The sequence below is a fragment of the Pteropus medius genome, unplaced genomic scaffold, assembly GCF_902729225.1.
Source record: "Pteropus medius unplaced genomic scaffold, Ma_sr-lr_union100, whole genome shotgun sequence".
In the NCBI taxonomy this organism is placed as follows: domain Eukaryota; kingdom Metazoa; phylum Chordata; class Mammalia; order Chiroptera; family Pteropodidae; genus Pteropus; species Pteropus medius.
The window spans coordinates 288,190-306,529 of NW_024354569.1; the positions used below are offsets into that span (position 1 = coordinate 288,190).

Consider the following 18,340-nt stretch of genomic DNA (forward strand, 5'->3'; position numbering starts at 1 on the left):
TGGCATGAGTTCTTTGGAGGCAAACCAAATCTCACAACCTGGGATTGCCTTGGATATGGTTTTAGGGTTGTCTTTCAACTTTTTCACATACTTAAATTATAAAATATAATATATAAGGAAAATTGAGAGAGAGAGAGAGAAAGAGAATGCATGAGCACGCTTCAGTAGAAATATCCTTGTAACATTCACACGAATTAAAGAATGGAGCACCCCTATCATCTATCTACAAAATCGAAGATACGTCCCTTCCTATTTTCACTCCTTCCTATCTCCTAGAATGAGTTATTCTCCTGACATTTTTTGGTAATCTCAGCCTTTTTGGTAACCTTCGGCTAAGCATATATCATATTTGTTACAGAGTTCTCTCATGTGTAAAATGACTGAGTATCATTCCTTTGGTCCTTGCAAAGATGACATGAGAACACTTGTGTGTGCTACACAGGGATCCCTCAGCATGCATTTGCTATGATATGTTTTGCTCACACAGCACATGGAAGTCAGCTCAATCTTTGGTTACAGCTGTGAAAGGAGAAAAGGAGGAAAGAAAGACATACAGAAATGCTATAATGACTTAGGGGAAAAAGAAAACATGTTAAGCTGCAACTTTTCCTTTTCTGATTGTTTTTGGAGATTTTTCTGAATCCATGCAAATTATACTAAGTTCTATCAGCCTATAATTTTTCAGGAAATCTACCCAATACTTAGAAATAAACCAAAACTCCTTTTATTTCTTTTAGAGAATACAATAAAGGCACTTTTTTGAGAAGAGATAAAGACCATTAACTTTTGTAGGGCCAGGTCTGTCCTTTACTCCTTAGTCATTTTATAGAGAGTATAGAAAGGATGAAGCCTTTAAGGAAAAGCCCGTACAATTTGATTTTGTCACCAAATTCTATGAGTAAAGTTCAAGGGAATTCAGTCATTGGGACCCAGGAGGAATGTCTAATGACAGAGATTCCTAAATCACAACTAAGTTAATTGTGGCTTGCATACTACTTATAACCCAGATTCTGTCCCAGCACCGTACAGGCCTACTGACTTGAATCTAAAGGAAATTCACCTGGTGAGCTTATGATTTGGGAGGGTTACTCCAAACAGCTTGCAAGGAATGGCCAATGCTCCAGAATAAGAGATGTGCAGTGTCAGAATGTATTCTCTATGAACTATTTAGATAATCACGTGAGCCTGGACATCTCAAAAATAATTTTAGTGCTGAAAATACAAGTTGTGATTTGACTGTCTTTGGCATTAAAATTATTGCACTTGCCTTTGAACTGTTGTTCGGAGCATAAGACCTCTCACTGTTTATGTGAACATTGGTTGATTGACAGGTGTTCATTGTCTTGAAATGATGCAAATTTTCTATGAATGGCTAAAGAACTATGTTAAGGAAAGTGTGAATTCAAGAAGTTGAAATATCATAGAATGACCAGCAGGAGAATGACCAGAATTTCAATGAGGAAAGAGAAACAACACTGAAATGAAGTAATAGGAATAAATTTACAGCACTAAATGGAAGAGCATGTGTCGTGAATTATTTCTCCTTCCTTTCTATTATCATGCCTAAATGCGTGATACCAGTTGAATATATTTTTATCTTCATAGTAGAAAATGCAGCTTGGAGCCAGTTTAAGTTAAACACAGGCATCTTCTCTGAATTTTATAGACTAATTTTTTTGAGATTAGGGCAGTGATAAATTCAATGAGCTACCCATTGAGAGTGTGAAATTTTTCTAAAGGGACAGGCAATGACAGGGAAATGATGCTTAGCTGAATATCGAATTTCAGATAAAAAGAAATCATTAACTGGACTTTATAAAAAGTGCATGGATTATGAATAACAGTGATTCACAGCTTATCAAGAAAATGAGAAAACCCAAGTTGAAAGGACAAATAAGCTCACTGCTGTCACCACTAACATGCCCACTATTTATTTTACCTCCAAAAAACTCGGCCCAAGATAACTCAGCCAAAGACTCTAAGCAGGTCTCTAAAACATCAAATGAAAATATCTTAAAACTTAAGTCTCTGTTTACCTTATCTCTGTTTACTTTGTTGCCTGCTCTTATTTTCTGTAATAATTGTGATGGTAATGAATTTGGTTACCTAATATATTTTTTAAATATACCATTTAAAATCATTAAAGATATTTCTTTTAATCATTGGACAAACATTTACTAATTATTGGTTAAGTGAATGGTAGCCAGTGTTTGGCAAGAGATAGACACAAAGTAAAGTAACTGGAAATATTTATTGAGCTCCTACCATGTACGGAGTGACATACACTCTATTGAGTTAATTCGCAGCACAGTGTTGGGTGATAGATGTTCTCATCAACAATATGATGATCTGAGAAAAATCAGTACTTGCCAGAAATCACACAGATCAGTGAGAGGTGGCTAGAATTCAAAATTAAGTATGTGCAAGTGCTTGTTATTATTTAAAGCAGAGTGTAAGACATTCTCTCTGTCACTGAGGAATTTAGGATTGTGTAAATTAAGATTATACAAAGTTCACTTTGGCATAGATCAAAAACTGAAATACTGGGGTCAGTGAGATCCTCTTGTTCTAAGTAATTATAGTATCAAATATTTACTGAATATCCACTATGAAACAGGAACTGTGCTAGGTACATAACATTTTTTTAAGTGAGGTATATGTGTTCTTACATCTTGACTCTATTGCTTCTTAGAGCTATAGTCTCAGGCTAATTTATTTATCTATGACTCTCCAGTTTTGTACAATGGGTTTACTATTAGTATTTACTTAGTGTAATTGTGAGGATTAAGAAAGTTTGTGCCTATCAGCTGTTTAGAAAGATGTTAGGCACATGGGCATGCTAAAATTGAGAATTATTAGAATATGGGAATTATTAGGCTTATGATAGTGCAGTCAGGAACGTAGCAGGGCCATATGATCATTTCTCACAAAGCTAGACTATCAACCCAAGTAATTTCATTTCTTTATGTTCAAAGCTTATCAAATCTTTACTTTGAACAATAGTAGAGAGTCCAAGGGTCATGCACAATTTTAGCTAGTCTTAGCATATCTTATAAATCATCAAGAGTGGTTTACCATTTCCAACATAGAAATACTAGAATAAGTGCATACGAGAGCCTAGAGAGTGAACAGTCTTACTAGAGAATAAATTACAATCTCATTTCTTCTAGCCATTGTCTTTACAGAGGAAGCATTTGCGTCTGTAGCGGCATTGCTCATGTCTGAGAGTGTGAGGACAGTCAGCGTTTTACCCATGTATGTGAGTGCCATGTTTTTACTCTTTATAAGTGGGCTACATAGGTAAAAGAGAGGAACAGATCAAGTTCACATAGGTTTGTTTGAATGTGATGTACATTATATAGACTTAGTTTGGTTAATTTATTATCTAATTTTGTCATCTGGATATCAAAATTAGAATGGCTGAAATGGTTCAAGGACAATAACTTTAGGGGTTTTCTGGTTTTCCTTGAAATAATTAGGTTATTTAAACATAAATTTATTCCGTTGCTTTGACTGTACATTTTCTCTGTGTGGCCTCATGTTCTCAATTCAGAAAACTGTGGCTTTCAGTTCTGCTTTGCTAAATACCAGTTAGGTGTTCATATACTTTATTAGAAAATCCTCAACGAATTTTTACTGCACTAAAGTATTATTACTCTTGCATGTGCTTCCAAGCGAACTTTCTACCATGTTCATTTGCATAGTGTTTTATTTTTTCAGAGTTCTTCATCCATTTTAAAATTTGAAACTCATACCTCTCTGATTTATTTGAGGGAGAAATTATTTCTCTATATTAAGAATGTTGAAGGATCTAAAGTTAGGAATTTGAACTTAAAATTGATGGCTGAATCAAGAATAGAAAACAGAGATCTTCTCACATTCTCCAAATGATTAGGTAGAAATATAGGTGACAGTTTTTACATGGTGAACCACAAGTATATGAGGAAGCTGAAATGAAAGATTTCCAGGAAGGGAAATGAAGCATTATCTGTGGCTTTGAGAATGGAGAAAATTGGAAATTCAAACACGTACTTACCACAATGGTTTGCTGAGAATGTCAACCAAGTTTACTTAGCCGGGCAATTATTTTGAATCATATGAAGACAGAATGATTGGCTTTGCCTGAGTATTCTAACAACCTTTGAACTTTCAGAAGCCTAACTTTATGTATGAACTATTTCCTTGTTTAGTTTGGGGTAAGGAAAACAATTCAGATGGTTGTTATTTCCATGCACATGATTAAATAAGTTTTGTTTATGTTCTTTCAAATGAACAAGTGATTTATTAAGAGTAAAACTTAAAGCCAGTATTTTAAATAGTCTTTATTTATAAGTTAGGAATTATTTACTTGGTATAACTAGAAGCATGACATCTCAATTCAATGGTTTCTTTGTTATAAGGTAATTCTAAATCTTAAAATTGTGCTATAGAAATAAATTTATTTATTCGTTTTATTAATTTTTTCTTTTTCTTTCTTTTCTTTTTCTTTTTCTTTTTCTTTTTCTTTCTTTTTTCTTTTTTTTAGGCAATGCAACCCTTGGTTGACTTCATAGATTTCAAGGACCTTGTCAGCTTACAATCCCTTATTTTTTAATTTTTTTCTCCTGCAGCACCTGATCTTCCTAGGTGGTATCCCATCCAAGTACTAACCAGGCCCAACCCTGCTTAGCTTCCAAAATCAGATGGGATTGCACTTGTTCAGGGTACCATGGCTACAGGCAGATTTATTTGTTTTAAAGCTCAATTACAAAGGAAAATTTTATTTTGAAGGTGATGTAGGAAAGAATTGTAACACAAATGATGAAGAAAGAATTTAAAAATCAATTAAGGACAAATGCCATTACAAGAATAAGCAAAGGTATATCATAAATTTTAAGAAATGATGACAAGGATTAATAATGCATGTTGAGGTCACAATTTATAGTAAAAAGAATTGGACCATGTGGTAACCAGTTCTATGTTATTATTATTTTTTATCAGTATTGAGACTCAAACTAAGTTTAGAAGCTGTGATTGACCCCTGCTGAATTGCCTACATTTTCATATATCAAATCGTCTTGGTTTAACATAATTGCTACATAATGAAGAAATTCAAACTATCCTTGTAATTCCATATGTTTTCTCTATACTTTTAATTAAAATACCTCTATTAAGACCTAGGGGATATGGCTAGTCAATCTCAAAATTTCCTTTCTGTTCAAAATAATTTTATGATTTAAAAATTTCATTTTCTCTATGAAAATCATATTTACTGAACCTTATTATTGACAACTTTATTGATTTGTTACAGTATCATTAAGATTATAATACAATCAGCAGTGAGTATTTCTTTGGTTAATATCAGTGACCATTTATTGATATTTTTTAATCTCATGTCCATTTGCCAAAGTCCCGGCAGATTTCCTCATTTCACAAATGCGATGGCTTAAGTTCAAATGAATAAAGTGATTGGTACCCAAAGTCACACACTGGCATAATTCATAATGAAACCTGAGTCATGTCTGTTTGTCTTTACATAAATAGTATCCCATTAACCTCAAAGAATGTCTTCTGTAAATTATGGAGTGTCAAGATTCCTTATGAGTTTTGGCAAAAGTGATAAACTGGATACATATAGAACGGAAATTCATACTCTGATTCAACACACTGTGAAGAAATTGACTTGCAAAATGTGATTCTCTGAGTCAAGAGCAACACCATGAAGGTATAACTTCAGTCTGCTTTCCAAAGGTTTACTTGCACGTAGCTTTAGAATTGAAAAGTATTTCACAATGAATAAAAATTTTAAAATCTTTTTAATTGATTGAATGTATGCACTCATTTTTATTAATGTCAAGATTGGATATAATGTTCCGAATGGCTGACTTATGGAAATCATCGTGAGATTATTTAGAAAAAGGAATTATTAAAATCCATCGCATACTTATTATCTGAAACACTGGGATCATATCCATTAAACATAGCTTCACAATTTTAGTATTATCGTCAATATTCTCCATGAACATTTATGACCTTGATTTATGCATTATGTCTTTCCAGGGAACTGTTAATGCATTTTTACTGCGCTGGACCATGGAAGACAGGAATAATGTCACTGTGTTTATTCTGTTGGGACTATCTGAAAACAAGAACATTGAAATCTTCTGCTTTGTGTTGTTTTTATTTTGCTACAGTGCTATTTGGGTGGGAAATTTGCTCATAATGATTTCTATCACATTCTGTCCACTAACTGATCAACCCATGTATTTCTTCCTCAATTACCTCTCACTCTCTGACCTTTGCTATACATCAACAGTGATGCCCAAACTGATGACTGATTTACTGGCAAAAAGGAAGAGCATTTCATATAATAAGTGCATGGCACAGCTGTTCATCCTTCACTTCCTGGGAGGCATTGAGATCTTTATTCTCACGGGGATGGCCTATGACCGCTACGTGGCCATCTGCAAGCCCCTACATTACACCATCATCATGAACAGACAGAGGTGTAACAGGATCCTCATAGCTTGTTGTGCTGGGGGATTTATTCATTCTGCCAGTCAGTTCCTTCTCACCATCTTTTTACCGTTCTGTGGCCCCAATGTGATAGACCACTATTTCTGCGATGTGTATCCTTTGCTGAAATTAGCTTGCACCGACACATACAGAATCGGTCTCCTGGTCATTGTCAATTCAGGTCTGATTGCTTTGGTGACTTTTGTGATTTTGGTGGTGTCTTATTTTCTGATATTATACACCATCAGGGCTTACCCTGCGGAAAGCCGTACCAAAGCTCTTTCCACTTGCAGTTCTCACCTCACAGTTGTGGTCTTCTTCTTTGTACCTGTGCTCTTCATTTACATCAGACCAGCTACAACTTTTCCAGAAGATAAAGTGTTTGCTCTTTTCTACACCATCATTGCTCCCATGTTTAACCCTCTAATCTACACACTCAGAAACATGGAGATGAAGAATGCTTTGAGGAAAGTGTGGTGTCAGAAACCCTTTTTGATTGGAAGGCAAATCAACTGAAAAGCACTTTCCTTCCTCATTGCATACTTGACTCTAGTGATCTTTGCTTGACTTATGTTTATTTAACTAGAAGCTTTCCTATCATAAAAATAATCATAGCCACTTGTGTCCATTCATTAACGATATAATTTACTTTAACATACTTTCTTTTTTATGTATTTCTCTGAGTTTCTTATTTACACCTTCCCCTATTAGTTTGAGTCAGTATTTCAGTTTTCAAATTCTCTTACACTTTTCTTTGACTTTCTTTTTAGCTTTTATCCATAAGTTGGTAACTGTAGGCCATCTTTTTCATCTCCCCATTATCTAGTTCCATGAATTAGTCTCCAAATGTACATAAGCTACAATCGTATTGATCATCCTGGACCTGGAGGGTCTTTTTGACCTCTTTATCCTCCTGCATTCTCATCAAATGGAGCATCAGAAATTTAGAATCACATTTTCCACTCCATTTATGATTTTCCATATTCATTGTAGTAATTTAAAAAGTAAAAGTTAGTTTTGAAAGATTTAAGGAATAAAAATATCATTTATGAAAGATATAATGGTTATTTAAAAAACTAGAAGAGTTGTTCTAAAATGATTTAATCAAATCATGTTAAAAATCACAAATTTTTTTAATAGTTATAGAAAATTTGCCAGAAAAATACTTTTTTATATAATAATGAAATGGTAGTGTTGGTAATAAGTAGGGTAGCCATGTAATTTATTGTCCAAAATAAGTTATATTGTGTGTAATAGTGGGGGTCTATTTAGAGTTATATTGAAACAATAGACATAAAATAGGATTGCGTCAGAAGAGTAAGATGTCTGGCTATTTTTAAATGTCTGAGAAATATGTACTCCCTAGTGAAAGATAGTGCTAGTGATGCTGTGATGTCTTCACTTAACTACTTGGAGCTAGTGAGATTGTAAAAACAAATCTAAATGCTGTTACTAAAATTTCCTAAACTAGAGTAGGCTTAAATTTATATTTGTTTCATTATCGTCAAAATGAGAAGTACTATTTACCAGTTTCTGTAGAACTTCCATGCATTTAGATATCTATAGATAGCTATAGAATTTAATATTTCAAATAATCACTTAAATAACAATTTTGCTTATTATTTAATAAAATAGGACTCATCAGACATCATTAAAATAACATGATAGTGTGGAGTAAGGCATTATATTGCACAAATGAAAGAGAAAAAATTGAACAGAGGCTGAATTATAAATGAATACGCAAATGGGAAGGCAAAATAAGGTCATAACATGGTGTACAATGAAATATTTTAGAGAAGCTCAAATGGAGAAATATAATTGGAGACTTGTCCTTAAAAGGAGCATGTTTGAATATGTATTAAAAAATCAAGAGACTTATCATTAGGGCAGTGCTAATCTAACTGAACCTTTTGTGAAATTAGCATGCAGTCTACATCATGACACAGGTAGCCTTCATTCGTTCATTAAAGGTAACTGTTGAAGCAATAAAAAATTATTAACTGATATGTCAGTTTTGAATACTTTATTTTGTGTTAAACTCAAATTTATCATCCAATAAAATAATTTTTATGATAAATTGAGTTATTATAAAGTTAAACTGAACAGAGGTGACAATTATACCTAAAGGTTTTCTTATAATCAAAAAGTATGAAGTTGGTAACAGTTGAACTATAATTATGCAGGTGAACAGTATCATCCTACTTGAGGTATCCTGAAAAGGCACCTCAGCTTTGTGCTCTTTTTATTCATCTATAAAAAAGAGATAATAATACCACCTCATAAGGTAACTATAAGGATGAGAGGAAGAGTATTGTTCTTTAAATAGAAACTGCTCCAAATCATTTTATTACTGTTGTTATTATTTCTGATATCTATAAATTAATTTTCGTGAACTATTTGAACTAAAAATTTTAATATAAACATTCATCTTATACTTAAACATTTTCATCATAAACATTTAGAAATATAAGTATTTTTGTGATTTATGTTGATAAGTGTTTAAGTAACATTATATAAAGTTCAGTTTAACTTTATAATAACTCAATTTATATCTGATTTCAATCAGCCCAAATGTATTTGTGAGAATATTTTTTTTTTAAACTCTATATACCTTAATTTTGGAAAAATAATGTAATTATTTTTTAATGCTGAATAATAGTTCATTTTGTATATGCCATATTTTGTTTCTCTGTTCATGTGTTGATGGATACTTAGTTTGCTTAAATCTTTTAGCTTTTCTGAACAATGCTGTTATGAACATAAGTGTACAGATATCTCTCTGAGTCCCTGCTTTCAATGCTTTTGGATATATAACCAGAAATGAAGACACTGGATCAGATGGTAATTTTTTTTAAAACTTATTGAGGAATGTGATAGTGACTTTCATAATGGTAGTAATTTTTCATTCCCATGAACAGAGCACAGTGTGAGGAGTGATGTTGGATATCTTCTCATGTGCTTATTGGCTGTTTGTATATCTTCCTTGGATAAATGTCTATTCAAGTCTTTCATCCATTTATGTTACTGAGTTTTAGGAATTCCTTGTATATTCTGGATATTAACCAATTATCAGATATATATCTGTAAGAATTTTCTCCTAATCTGTGTGTTGCCATTTCTCTCTGGTGATTGTATCCTTTGATGCATAGAAGTTTTTGATTTTAGCGTAGTCCAATTTATCTATATTTTCAGGTGTGGCCTATATTTTGGTGTCATAATAAAAAATCACACCTAACCTAATGTCCTGAAGCTTTTCCTCCATATTTTTGTAAACATCTTATAGTTTTAACCCTTAAGTTTTAGTCTTTGATCCATCATGAGTTTATTGTGTATGTCCTGAAAGTTAAGGGTCTACCTTCATTCTTTTGCATGTGGATATCTGGTTTCATCAACACTGGTTGTTGGAAAAACTGTCCTTTCCAATTAAATGGTCTTAGTATCTTCTTAAAAGTCATTTGGTATTTCACCTGGTAGTTTATTTCTGGGTTTTCCAAACTATTCCATTGTTCTGTATGCCTGTGTTTGTGCCAGTACCATACCGTTTTGCATATTGGAGCTTTACAATAAGTTATAAACTCAGGAAGTGTGATACCTCAACTTTGTTTCTCTTTTCAAGTTTGTTTGTTTTGTTTTGTTTTGTTTTGTTTTGTTTTTGGCTACAGGGATCCTGAGATTTTATATAAATTTTTCTATATCTGTAAAAAAAGTCATCGAGGTTTTGATACAGATGGTATGGACATTTTAACAATATTAAATTTTCTAATCCATTAAAATGTGACATCTTTCAGATCACTTCTTGAGCAATAGGTCCAATCTGCGTAATGTCATCAATATAGTAAACCTGTGTGGTGTATTGCAGAATGAAAGACAATCAAGATCCCTTGAACTAAACTATGACATAGTGCTGGAGAGTTGATATACCCTGGTGTGGGACAGTGAAAGCATATTGATAGCCTTGCAAGCTGAAATCATATTGCTTCTGGTGATCCTTATTGAAAAGGAAATAAAAAACATTTGTCTAATCTCTAATTACTCTAGCTACAGGCCAGGTACAGGAGGATCTGTTAATTTGTTCAAGAAATAAACCCACATGTGGTACAGATGCTGTAGCTGAAGTCCCCACATGGTTAAGCTTACAATTATTCATTCTTATTTTCCAAGGTCCATGTGTCTTCTGCATAGTAAAATAAGAGAGTTGAATGTATATGTGGTGGGAATCACCACCCCTGCATCCTTGAAATCCTAGGTAGTGGCGCTAATCTACAATCCCTCCAGCAACGTGCTATTGCTTTTGCTTTACTATTTTCCTAGGTAGAAGCTGTGGTACTAGTGGCTTCCACTTGATCTTTCTCACCATAATAGTGCTCACTCTGCAGGTGTGCAAATTCTGTAGATCACTCAGTGTGTATAGCTCAGTTATACTTCTTGAAACTTGGGACATAACCACAGCATGGATTTGGTGACTCACTGGACCCAGCGTGAAATAGACCTGAACTAAAAGTCCATTGATCTCCTGACCTCCACAGGTTTCACTCTGACTGATGGACCACAGTGTTATTTTGCATCTTATGGGTTCAGTTTTAGGTCAAAGCTGAAGTCCAAGAGTTCCTGAAAGGTCTGGTTCTTATCTTTTACCCTTCATTTAAAAGATTCAGAGTCTGTTACTGGCCCAAGTCAGGGTATTGACTACAAGGCCACAAATCACTGTTTTTATGATTTAAGTTGAAGTTCGTTTATTTAATCTAGAACTTTTCTGCTGATACAGATCAACTAAGAATTGAGTAGGCTTTCTTTCTATTTCACTCCTATGAACATCATGATCAATTAGCCAATATTACAAGTCTTCTTGTGTTGATTATTTTTACATATAAATTTTACATATAATATACATATTTATATGTAAAAAATATATATAGAGAGAATGCATGAGCATGCTTCAATGGAAATATCTTGTGATCTCATCATGAATCGAGAAATGAAGCACTGCCATCATCTACAAAATTGAAGATACATCCCTTTCAGTCTTCACTACTTCCTATCTTCTAGAATGAGTTATTCTCCTGAATTTTATCGGTAATCTCAGTCTTTCTGGTAACTTTAGGCTAAGTATATATTATATTTTTTACAGAATTTTCTCATGTGTAAAATGACGACACAGTGTCATTCCTTTGGTCCTTGTGAAGATGACATGAGAACACTGTATATGCTACACAGGGATCCCTCAGCATGCATTTGCTATGATCTTTTTGCTCACACAGCATATGGAAGTCAGCTCAGTCTTTGGTTACAGATGTGAAAGGAGAAAAAGAGGAAAGACAGACATACAGAAATGATATAATGACTTAGTAAAAAAAACGAAAACATGTTAAACTGCAACTTTTCTTTTTTGGATTGTTTTGGGAGCTTTTTCTGAATACATACAAATTAATATTAAGCTCTTTCAGCCTACGATTTTTCAGGAAACCTACCTAATACATGGAAATAAGCAAAAATTCCTTTTATTTCTTTTAGAGAATACAATAAAGGCACTTTTTTTTTTTTTTTTGAGAAGAGATAAAAGACCATTAGCTTTTGTAAGGGTCAGGTCTGTCTTTAATCCTCAATCAGTTAATAGAGAATATAGAAAGAATGAGGCCTTTAAGAAAAACCCCTCCAATTTAATTTCATCACCAAATTCTATGAGTAAAGTTCAGGGGAATTCAGTCATCAAGGCCCAGGAGGAATGTCTAATGACTGAGATTCCTAAATCGCAAAGTTAATGGTGACTTGCATACTACTTATAACCCAGGTCTGTCCCAACACCATGCAGGCCAGTTGACTTGGATCTAAAGGAAATTCACCTGGTGAGCTTATGATTTGAGAGGGTTACTCCAAACAGCTTGCAAGGAATGACCAATGCTCCAGAATAAGAGATGTGTGGTGTCAGAATGTTCTCTATGAACTATTTAGATAATCATGTGAGCCTGGACATCTCAAAAATAATTTTAGTGCTGAAAATACAGGTTGTGATTTGACTGTCTTTGGCATTAAAATTATTGCACTTGCCTTTGAACTGTTGTTCGGAGCATAAGACCTCTCACTGTTTATGTGAACATTGGTTGATTGACAGGTGTTCATTGTCTTGAAATGATGCAAATTTTCTATGAATGGCTAATGAACTATGTTAAGGAAAGTGAATTCAAGATGTTGAAATATTATAGACTGAACAGCAGGAGAATGACCATAATTTTATATGTGAATTCAAGATGTTGAAATATTATAGACCGAACAGCAGGAGAATGACCATAATTTCAGTGAGAAAAGAGAAACACCACCGAAAGAAAGAATAGGAGTAAATTCACAACAATCTAAATAGATGAGCGTGTGTGGTGAATTATTTCTCATTCCGATCCATTATCTTGCCTGAATGTATGATACCAGTTAAATATATTTTTGTCTTCATTGTAGAGAATGCAGCTTGGAGCCAGTTTAAGTTAAACACAGGCATCTCCTCTGAATTTTATAGACTATTTTGTTTTGAGATTAGGGCTTTGATAAATTCAAAGAGCTGCCCATTGAGGGTATGAAATGACTTTCTGAATGGAGAGGAAGACTTTGAAAGGGAAATGATGTTTAACAGAATAGTAAATTTCAGATAAAAAGAAATCATTATCTAAACTTTATAAAAAAATGCATGGATTAAGAATAACAGTGATTCATAGATTACCAAGAAAATGAGAAAACCCAAGTAGAGAAGACAAATAAGCTTCCTGCTGTAATCACTAACATACTTACTGTTTACTTTACCTCCAAAAAACTTGGCCCAAGATAACTCAACCAAACCCTAAGAAGGTACCTAAAAATATATGGAAGTATCTTAACCTTGAGTTTCTGTTTATCCTATCTCTAATTACTTTGTTGTTTGCCCCCATTTTTTCTCATATTTGTGATGGTAATGAATTTAGTTATCGAATTTTTTTAATATATCATTTAAAATCATTGAAGTTATTTCTTTTACTCATTGGAAAAACATTTACTGATTATTAGTTAAATGAATGGTAGTTTGTTTTTGGCAAGAGATAGAAAGTAAAGTAACGAAATATTTATTGAGCTCCTACCATGTACAGGGTGACATACACTTATGGAGTTAATTCATACCACAGCATTTGGTGATAGATGTTCTCATCAGCAATATGATGATCTGAGAAAAATCAGTACTTGCCAGAAATCACACAGATCAGTGAGAGGTGGCTAGAATTCAAAATTAAATTTGTGCAAGTGCTTGTTATTTAAAGAAGAGTGTGAGACATTTTCTCTGTCACTGAGGAATTTAGGATCATGTAAATTAAGGTTATATAAAGTTCACTTTGGCATAGATCAAAAACTGAAATACTGGGGTCAGTGAGATCCTCTTGTTCTAAGTAATTATAGTATCAAATATTTATTGAATATCCACTATGAAACAGGAACTGTGCTAGGTACATAACATTTTTTTAAGTGAGGTATATGTGTTTTTACATCTTGACTATTGCTTCTTAGAGCTATAGTCTCAGGCTAATTTATTTATCTATGACTCTCCAGTTTTGTACAATGGGTTTACTATTAGTATTTACTTCTTAGTGTAATTGTGAGGATTAAGAAAGTTTGTGCCTATCAGCTGTTTAGAAAGATGTTAGGCACATGGGCATGCTAAAATTGAGAATTATTAGAATATGGGAATTATTAGGCTTATGATAGTGCAGTCAGGAACGTAGCAGGGCCATATGATCATTTCTCACAAAGCTAGACTATCAACCCAAGTAATTTCATTTCTTTATGTTCAAAGCTTATCAAATCTTTACTTCAAACAATAGTAGAGAGTCCAAGGGTCATGCACAATTTTAGCTAATCTTAGCATATCTTATAAATCATCAAGAGTGGATTTACCATTTCCAACATAGAAATACTAGAATAAGTGCATACGAGAGCCTAGAGAGTGAACAGTCTTACTAGAGAATAAATTACAATCTCATTTCTTCTAGCCATTGTCTTTACAGAGGAAGCATTTGCGTCTGTAGCGGCATTGCTCATGTCTGAGAGTGTGAGGACAGTCAGCGTTTTACCCATGTATGTGAGTGCCATGTTTTTACTCTTTATATGTGGGCTACATAGGTAAAAGAGAGGAACAGATCGAGTTCACACAGGTTTGTTTGAATGTGATGTACATTATATAGACTTAGTTTGATTAATTTATTATCTAATTTTGTCATCTGAATATCAAAATTAGAATGGCTGAAATGGTTCAAGGACAATAACTTTAGGGGTTTTCTGGTTTTCCTTGAAATAATTAGGTTATTTAAACATAAATTTATTCCGTTGCTTTGACTGTACATTTTCTCTGTGTGGCCTCATGTTCTCAATTCAGAAAACTGTGGCTTTCAGTTCTGCTTTGCTAAATACCAGTTAGGTGTTCATATACTTTATTAGAAAATCCTCAACGAATTTTTACTGCACTAAAGTATTATTACTCTTGCATGTGCTTCCAAACGAACTTTCTACCATGTTCATTTGCATAGTGTTTTATTTTTTCAGAGTTCTTCATCCATTTTAAAATTTGAAACTCATACCTCTCTGATTTATTTGAGGGAGAAATTATTTCTCTATATTAAGAATGTTGAAGGATCTAAAGTTAGGAATTTGAACTTAAAATTGATGGCTGAATCAAGAATAGAAAGCAGAGATCTTCTCACATTCTCCAAATGATTAGCTAGAAATATAGGTGACTGTTTTTACATGGTGAACCACAAGTATATGAGGAAGCTGAAATGAAAGATTTCCAGGAAGGGAAATGAAGCATTATCTGTGGCCTTGAGAATGGAGGAAACTGGAAATTCAAACACATGAGAATGGAGAAAACTGAAAATTCAAACACATACTGGTTTGCTGAGAATATCAACCACATTTACTCAGCGAGACAATTAATTTTGAATCATATGAAGACAGAATGATTGGCTTTGCTTGAGTATTCTAACAACTTTTATTCCTTCCAAAGCCTAATTTTATGTGAATCAAAATTTCCTTGTTTAGTTTTGGGAGAGTGAGAGCAAACAATTCAGGTGTTTGTGATCTCCATGCACATGATTAAAATAATAGTTTTGTTTATGTTTATTTTTTTTTTCAAATGAATTAGTGATTATATTAAGAGTAAAATTTAAAACCAGGGTCTTACTCATTATTTCGAAATTATCTTTATTTATACGTTAAGAATTATTTTACATGGTATAACTGGAGGCATAAATCTTGCTTCAGTGACTTCTTTGTTATAATTTAATTCTAAATCTTAAAATTGTGCCATAGAAATAAATTTATTTGTTTTAAAGCTTTATTACAAAAGAAGTTTTTATTTGGAAGGTGATGTAGGAAAGAATTTTAACAAAAGTGATGAGAAAAAAATTTAAAAAATTAATTGATGAGAAAATGTTAGATTAGGGCAGAATGTGTATCACAAATTTATGAAATGGTGATAAGTATTAATGATACAGTTTGAGTTCAGAATTTATAGTAAAAAGAATAGGATCATGTGGTTACCAGTTCTATGTTTTTATTATTTTTTATCAGTATTGAGACTCAAAATAAGTTTAGAAGCTGTGATTAACCCCTGCTGAATTGCCTACATTTTCATATATCAAATAGTCTTGGTTTAACATAATAGCTACATAATGAATAAATTCAAACTATCCTTGTAATTCCATATGTTTTCTCTATACTTTTAATTAAAATACCTCTATTAAGACCTAGGGGATATGGCTAGTCGATCTCAAAATTTCCTTTCTGTTCAAAATAATTTTATGATTTAAAAATTTCATTTTCTCTATGAAAATCATATTTACTGAACCTTATTATTGACAACTTTATTGATTTGTTACAGTATCATTAAGATTATAATACAATCAGTAGTGAGTATTTCTTTGGTTAATATCAGTGACCATTTATTGATATTTTTTAATCTCACGTCCATTTGTGCCAAAGTCCCGGCAGATTTCCTCATTTCACAAATGCGATGGCTTAAGTTCAAATGAATAAAGTGATTGGTACCCAAAGTCACACACTGGCATAATTCGTAATGAAATCTGAGTCATGTCTGTTTGTCTTTACATAAATAGTATCCCATAAACCTCAAAGAACGTCTTCTGTAAATTATGGAGTGTCAAGATTCCTTATGAGTTTTGGCAAAAGTGATAAACTGGATACATATAGAACGGAAATTCATACTCTGATTCAACACACTGTGAAGAAATTGACTTGCAAAATGTGATTCTCTGAGTCAAGAGCAACACCATGAAGGTATAACTTCAGTCTGCTTTCCAAAGGTTTATTTGTACGTAGCTTTAGAATTGAAAAGTATTTCACAATGAATAAAAATTTTAAAATCTTTTTAATTGATTGAATGTATGCACTCATTTTTATTAATGTCAAGATTGGATATAATGTTCCGAATGGCTGACTTATGGAAATCATCGTGAGATTATTTAGAAAAAGGAATTATTAAAATCCATCGCATACTTATTATCTGAAACACTGGGATCATATCCATTAAACATAGCTTCACAATTTTAGTATTATCGTCAATATTCTCCATGAACATTTATGACCTTGATTTATGCATTATGTCTTTCCAGGGAACTGTTAATGCATTTTTACTGCGCTGGACCATGGAAGACAGGAATAATGTCACTGTGTTTATTCTGTTGGGACTATCTGAAAACAAGAACATTGAAATCTTCTGCTTTGTGTTGTTTTTATTTTGCTACAGTGCTATTTGGGTGGGAAATTTGCTCATAATGATTTCTATCACATTCTGTCCACTAACTGATCAACCCATGTATTTCTTCCTCAATTACCTCTCACTCTCTGACCTTTGCTATACATCAACAGTGATGCCCAAACTGATGACTGATTTACTGGCAAAAAGGAAGAGCATTTCATATAATAAGTGCATGGCACAGCTGTTCATCCTTCACTTCCTGGGAGGCATTGAGATCTTTATTCTCACGGGGATGGCCTATGACCGCTACGTGGCCATCTGCAAGCCCCTACATTACACCATCATCATGAACAGACAGAGGTGTAACAGGATCCTCATAGCTTGTTGTGCTGGGGGATTTATTCATTCTGCCAGTCAGTTCCTTCTCACCATCTTTTTACCGTTCTGTGGCCCCAATGTGATAGATCACTATTTCTGCGATGTGTATCCTTTGCTGAAATTAGCTTGCACCGACACATACAGAATTGGTCTCCTGGTCATTGTCAATTCAGGTCTGATTGCTTTGGTGACTTTTGTGATTTTGGTGGTGTCTTATTTTCTGATATTATACACCATCAGGGCTTACCCTGCGGAAAGCCGTACCAAAGCTCTTTCCACTTGCAGTTCTCACCTCACAGTTGTGGTCCTCTTTTTTGTACCTGCCCTCTTCATTTACATCAGACCAGCTACAACTTTTCCAGAAGATAAAGTGTTTGCTCTTTTCTACACCATCATTGCTCCCATGTTTAACCCTCTAATCTACACACTCAGAAACATGGAGATGAAGAATGCTTTGAGGAAAGTGTGGTGTCAGAAACCCTTTTTGATTGGAAGGCAAATCAACTGAAAAACACTTTCCTTCCTCATTATATACTCTAGTAAAGTGACCTTTGTTTGACTTAAGCTTATTAAACCAGGAGCTTCACTGTGTTAAAAATAATCATAGACGCTTGTGTCCATTCATTAACGATATAATTTACTTTAACATACTTTCTTTTTCTTATTTACACCTGCCCCTAATAGTTTGTGACATCATTTCATGATTGAAGTTCTCTTACACTTTCTTTGATTTTTTTAAAGCTT

At 33.4% G+C, this 18,340-nt stretch overlaps 2 protein-coding genes and 1 pseudogene across 2 annotated transcripts; 2 read left to right on the forward strand and 1 right to left on the reverse strand.

The window, feature by feature from the left end:
- Positions 1–4,601: 4,601 nt before the first annotated feature.
- LOC120596731 (uncharacterized) lies at positions 4,602–4,720 on the reverse strand (annotated as a pseudogene).
- Positions 4,721–6,072: 1,352 nt separating this feature from the next.
- On the forward strand, positions 6,073–7,011 carry LOC120596715 (olfactory receptor 4P4). Its single transcript, XM_039855182.1, has one exon. The coding sequence runs from the start codon at positions 6,073–6,075 to the stop codon at positions 7,009–7,011; it is 939 nt and encodes a 312-aa protein (XP_039711116.1).
- A 10,154-nt stretch (positions 7,012–17,165) lies between these two features.
- LOC120596716 (olfactory receptor 4P4) lies at positions 17,166–18,104 on the forward strand. Its single transcript, XM_039855183.1, has one exon. The coding sequence runs from the start codon at positions 17,166–17,168 to the stop codon at positions 18,102–18,104; it is 939 nt and encodes a 312-aa protein (XP_039711117.1).
- The last annotated feature ends 236 nt before the right edge of the window (positions 18,105–18,340 follow it).